The sequence below is a fragment of the Corvus cornix genome, chromosome 14, assembly GCF_000738735.6.
Source record: "Corvus cornix cornix isolate S_Up_H32 chromosome 14, ASM73873v5, whole genome shotgun sequence".
In the NCBI taxonomy this organism is placed as follows: domain Eukaryota; kingdom Metazoa; phylum Chordata; class Aves; order Passeriformes; family Corvidae; genus Corvus; species Corvus cornix.
The window spans coordinates 7,811,934-7,817,933 of NC_046344.1; the positions used below are offsets into that span (position 1 = coordinate 7,811,934).

At 54.4% G+C, this 6,000-nt stretch overlaps 1 protein-coding gene across 1 annotated transcript in view; it reads right to left on the reverse strand.

The window, feature by feature from the left end:
• The window catches only part of HS3ST6 (heparan sulfate-glucosamine 3-sulfotransferase 6), a 29,948-nt gene extending 24,866 nt beyond the window's left edge, over nt 1-5,082 (reverse strand). Inside the window, 2 exon segments of the mRNA XM_039560596.1 lie at nt 4,701-4,866; nt 4,869-5,082. Coding sequence (XP_039416530.1) covers nt 4,701-4,866; nt 4,869-5,049 — 347 coding nt within the window. The 5' untranslated portion in view covers nt 5,050-5,082.
• Between the last annotated feature and the right edge of the window lie 918 nt (nt 5,083-6,000).

The following is a 6,000-nucleotide window of genomic DNA, read 5'->3' on the forward strand; positions in this document are numbered from 1 at the left end:
AAGCTATTTTTAATCCCACGTGAAAGCAGTTTGCAGAAACCCAAACTTTGCACGTATTATGGATTGCTTCCCAAGCCCGGGCAGCGCTCGATGTGTGTTAGGGAGCAGAAAACAGGGGCATATCATCAGGGAGACCCACCCGGCTGCCACGGGGGCACCCAGCGCTTAAGCCTGGTCCTAAGTGTACGGCTGGGGCTAAAACACTGCATAAAAGCCGATCCAAAACACTACGCCCTAAGTGAAAGCTTTAATGTATCTTATTCTTAGTTAAAATCAGCTTTCTCTCAGGTTTCCCGCATGTTTTCTTTGTACTTGAGGTTTCATTTCCCAAACACGGGGGATCCGGGAAGCTGAGACAGAAAGGTCTCACTCGTGAATGGAAGTGAAAAAAAGAGGCGAGATTGCAAAGTAATAAAGGCGAGAAGCGGCAGGGCTGAGTGTCTGCAAATGCCCCGGGAAAACAAGGGCCGCTCTGAGCCACCAGAGCGCTGAAACCGAGTCCATCAGGAGGAGAGATTAGCGGTGCCAATGAATAATGTCCCGGAGCAGGTCTCCGTGCATCGCCATCTGACTCCGGCCAGATTCCTTTGTCTTTTCCCACCTATGCGCTTCTCAAGCGCGCCTGTGAGAAGCTCGCCCTGGAAGGGGACACAAGAGCGGTGCCAAAACGCAGCCTGGTGGCTCCAGAGGAGCTGGTTTTGTTCAGCAGCTCTCGCTATAGAGTGTCTTGATCTGTCTGTACAATCACAACTCACACAAAAACCCCTCAAGGCACCTACTTAGCTCTACTTTTCAACTGCCAATAACACTCCCGGCAAAAGTCAAAAGAGCAGCGCCGGAGCCGCGTCCTTCCCCTGTCGCTCAAAGGCGTCGGGGTTGCGAGGTTCCGAGATAACAAAGTCTGGCTCAAGAAATCCTGGATGCCTTTCAAGAGTGTTATTAGCTCCTATGAATGGGGTTGGGGAAGGGGAGGGGGGAAAACCCACGTCCCAGGGAGCGGCTCTCTGCTCCCCGTCCACCTTCCCAGAGATGCTCCCGAGCTGGGACACCCCAGCAGAAGCACAGAGGGATGAGGAACCCCACAGAAAGTTCCTCCCCCTGTCATGCCAACTTTCATGTTCTGCATTGGATGGGATGGGAAAATGACTATGAAAAGTTAAATTTGGCCTCCAAGAGTCTCGGAGCTCTGGGAAGGCTCTGCAGGGCCAGAGGATGCTCGGGGGGGATTCCAGCTCCTCGTGTCCCTCTGGCTGCAGGGCTCCAGCTTGGCCACTCACTAGACATCCCATAGTACTTTTTAGTACTTCTGGTCCAAACTGTAAGAAATTAGGGAATTCGTTACAGTTCCTCCAAATCCAGGGTGTGCAGCTTCCAGAGCGCAATCCCAACGGACACGCGGGGTCGAGGGAGCCTTGGCCCACCACCATTCCTGCCTAAGTCTTCCTTTGGCTCTTGGAAAAAGCAGGAACACAAGATGGAAAAGAGGGACTGGGATCACAGATCACGCAAGGAAACAGGAAACAGAGGAAAAGCGTCACATTGAGCTGATGTTGCCACAAAGTTTTGGCAGATGGGGATGAGGAGACTCTTCTTCAGATGAGCTGCGCCAGGCTCAGAGCTCTCCACATGAATTCCCTCAAAGCTGAATTCCCTCAAACTCCATTTCATACAAACCAGGCCCCTCTCCCAGCACTGCCGTGCTCCCCAAAGCTGCTGTGCCCCCATTTCTCCAGCCCCATTCCCCACAGCTCCAGAATCCCCGAGACTGTGCCAAACTCCAGTGCGAGGCAGACGGCACGGCCGGAACGTCTGCGTGGGAACCAAACCAGCTCTGGCATCCGAAAAGGGAACAATCCCATGCAAAGAGTCTGCTACGCCCCCAAACTGTCCCCAGTGGAGCAGAGCAGTGACACTGCAGAGCCCCAGCCCCACCATACAAGGTGTGAAAACGTCCTAAATGTCACTTGTGAGCCCAAACCTGCTCCCCTCACACCGAGGGGGTTCCAGCCCTTGAACCCCTTCACCCCACAGCGACTCGGCCCACAAATGTTGTTTTCCTCAATCCCCACAGGCACCCACAGCATCACAGCTGCTCCAAGTTTTGCAATGGATTTCTGAATATCACCCCAAATGTCTCGGATCCAATTCAGTTTTTAACATTTGTCCTCACCTACATTCCCACAAAACAGACACAGACAGTCCCAGGCTCCCAAAGAGGCCTCCCCACACCCCAAACTGGCACCAGCATTGCCTCTTCTTTTTACTTAAGTTTCCTTCAAGCAGCACTGAATGCCAAAAAAATTTAAATCATGTTTTTCTTGAGGAGAAAACATCCCATCATGCTTGGATTAGCCATTAAGTCATTTATGCTGCAGCCTAGAAAAGGTGTTTAATCTTCTTAGAATTAGCTAAAGCTGTAGTAACTCAAGGAATTCTGTAGGAGATGCTTTTGCAGAACATTTTCTTTTCACTACTACTCCAAAAAAAAGGAGCTTTGGGCTATTTCAAATTTAAATTAAATAAAACAATCCAGTAAGAATGGATTATTTCAGTCAGTAACTTATAACAAACTACTCATCACCCATGAGGAGATGCTCTTGCCAGAGCAGGGAAATCACGGTGGGACTGAGCTACTAAAAAGGAATGAAATAATTCTGGAGTGATATTTCCAAGAGAATTTTTTTTTCCACATTTACTCAAGACAAGCAACAACCTACAGGTGCCTTCGGGCCAAATATCTTGGCGTGAGAAGCGGTTGGTGTAATTTTGGTTTCCTAGCAAGTTCAAATATTTTAAAAATGTTTACACCACTTTTGAGATATCCATTGGAAAAACCTGAATTTCTGTCCAATTTCTGTCCAATTTCTCTTTCCCTCCCCTCCAGCACATCCCAGCTTTAAACATTTAGCTCTGTCTGGCTTTCCCGGGGATAAAATCCCTCGGTACTGCAAGGTCTTGTGAGAAGACAAAACAAGAGGCAGAGAGGAGAGGAAGCGAAGGGAAATAGTTGTGTGTGTGTGTGATTAAAACCACACTTACTCTACGCAGAGTTAAAGCAAAACATCTCCTGATTTCTGCCTCGCCCCAAAGGATGCAGCTTCTCCCCAGCCCAGCGGCCGCTTCCCCACGCCGAACACCTTCCCCGCTCCATTTCTCCAAATTTACCACAACCATATGCGGGATCGTCTCGAAACTGGTGCCAGGCCAGGCTCCCTGCAAGCACTTACAGCACTAAAAACTCGCAACAGAGCCATCCAAACTAAGATTTATTTCTCCTTCTCTCTGCGGTCCGTCCTGCAAGCGCCTCGCTGGGCTCCGCCGAGCGATATGAAAGCGTTCGATCTTCCCAGCTTTAATTATGTGCTCGCAGTCATTAAACTCCCATTCTGCCAAGTGAGAGCCATCTCGCAGTCCTCACCCCAAAAAGATTAGTGATCATCATTATTGTTCCTCGAGCAGCGCGGACCCAAACGGAGCTGAGGAATGAGCTCATAAATCACGGGGATATTAATGCAGCCATAAAAATAAGCGCCGCTGCTTACTGGGTTTTGAAGGTGTGTTAAGTCATAACTTTACAGCCCAGATGTGGGCTCAGAGAGCTGAAACTCTGCGGGTAAAATTACCACTAAAATTACTCTTTCCATTAAACACGCTGATTTTTCACAGGTTGTTACTTTGGCGAGGATTGGGAAGCTGCAACCTCCCCCGAAACATTGAGGGCATGTAAGAAATCCGGTATTCCCGCGGGGCTCGGGGAGAAGGGGATGGAGAGGCAGGAAGGACAGGGAGAGCTACTCCTTTTATTATTTTCAGATGTTTCCCCGAGAACACCACGGCGCTTTTATACATCGACACATTTGGATTCCCTTCAAAATAACGGAGCAGATTCCATCCCCGGCTTCAAGGGACTTATCGCTCCCGACTCCGCTTGGCCCGGCCGCTCCGGAGCTGGCCAGGAGACGGGAGTTTAATACACTCCACATGCACAGTAGCTGCTCTTCCGAATGCTTTATCGCCTGAAGAGTTCAATTCCATCGAAACCCTCAAAAAACAAACTTCCTTGGATCACTCCAGCTCTGCCCTTCTCCACAAACCCACCAAGGATCCCACTGATTCACCCCTCGCTCGCTCCCTATTCCAAGCACAGCCAGGATCAAGCCCGAGGTCCTCGCTCCCTTTATTTTTATAAACCACGTGAATAAAACAATTCCTAAAGGAACCCGCTGGGGAAACGGGGTGACGGCTGAGGATAAAGTGCTAAAGGTTAAAATCGCAAAGTCTGGGGAGTTAAACGAGCACATTTTTGCTACCGGTTTCATCCCTGACCGGGTGGGATGCGGGATGGGAGACGCGGGGACAGGGAGGAAAAGGGCGACACGGGGACAAGGGGGACACTGAGACCGCTTTTCACAGTCGCAGCGCTCCCGACTTCAGCAGCAGCCCCGAAAAAGCAGCCGCCAGCCCCTTCCCCAGGCCAGACGAGGGTCGGAGCTGCCGCCCCCCTCTCGTCCCACCCGGGACCTGCACTCTCCCCCTCCTCCCTTTCCCTCGGACCCCCTTTCTCTCCCGGGACCCGGCGCGCCCTCACCCGCCTGTTGCAGAGCCGCCGCATCCCGGCCCGGGAGGCAATTAACGCAGCTCTGCGCTAATTACCGACCCCGACCCCGACCCCGCCGCCGCCGCCACCGCCGCCCCCTTACCTGTACCAGCGCAGCCCCTTCTCGTAGCACCTGTCGAAGAAGTGGGGTTCAGCGCCCACCGCCCGCACCCCGGGGTGCGCCCGCAGGAACTCGAGCAGCGCCCGCGTCCCGCCCTTCTTCACGCCCACGATGATGGCCTGGGGGAAGCGGCGGCTGCCGCCCCCGCGCCCCCCGCCGCCCCCGGCCCCGCGGGCAGCGCGGCGGGCGGCGGCAGCAGCAGCGCGGGCGGCAGCGGCTCGCAGGGCCCGGGCAGGCAGGAGAAGAAGTAGGTGAAGAAGAGGATCATGGTGAGGAGCAGCGAGGCGCGGCGGCCCCCGGCGGGTCCCAGCAGCCGCCCGCTACATCCCATCGGGGGCCGCGCATCCCGCACCGCCGCCGCGCCCCCCGCGCCCCCCTCCGCGCTCCCCGCGCTCCCGGCCCGGCCCCGGGCCCCCCGAGCTCCCCCCCAGCCCTGGCCCGCCCGCGCCGCCCCACGCCCACCCGCGGGGCGGGGGAGGGCGAGGACACGCGCGTGGGGCGGCGACGCCCCGAGGAGGGGAGGGGAAGGGAGGGGAGGGATGGAGAGGGAGGGGATTGGGAGCGGGGAGGGGGCGCGGCGCACGCGGGGGGCACCGCCGGGATCCCCGCAGGGATAGGGGCCCCCCACGCGTGGGTGTCACCCGGACGGAGCAGCCCCCGCCGAGGGCAGCACTCCTGGCTCTGCCTGGCAGGAGGGCACGTTTTCCCATATTTCCCTGTTTTCCCATGTTTTCCCTGTATTTTCCTCCCCTCCCCCCCCCCCCCCCCCCCCAATTTCCGCTTGTTTTTCCATGTTACTGCACATTTCCCCATGATATTCCATCTTTTTACTTTTTCCCACGTTTCCCCCTATTTTCCCACATTTCCCCCTATTTTCCCACGTTTCCCCATGTTTTTCCCACATTCCCCCTTGTTTTTCCCTCGTTTTTCCATATTTTTACCACACTTGCCCACATTTCACTATGTTTTCACGTCTTCCCATGATTTCCCACATTTCTCTGTACTTCACCACATTTGCCTATCAATATTTCTTTCATTTATTCCCTCCTCTTCTCATCATTCCTGGGGCTCCAGTGGGTGTTTTTGGAAAGGGTCCCACCAGGGAGGCTCCGGCAGCAGTGCAGGATGCCAGGTAGGCACCAGGCTGGTGTCTTAATTAACCTATTCATGTAATTAACTTTTTTTATAATTAGATCCCCCAAGTCTCCCAAGAGCTGGAGTGTGGCGGGGAGGGGGATCCACGGCCTGGGATGGAGAAGGTGGAGCAGAGCTGGATTGGGGG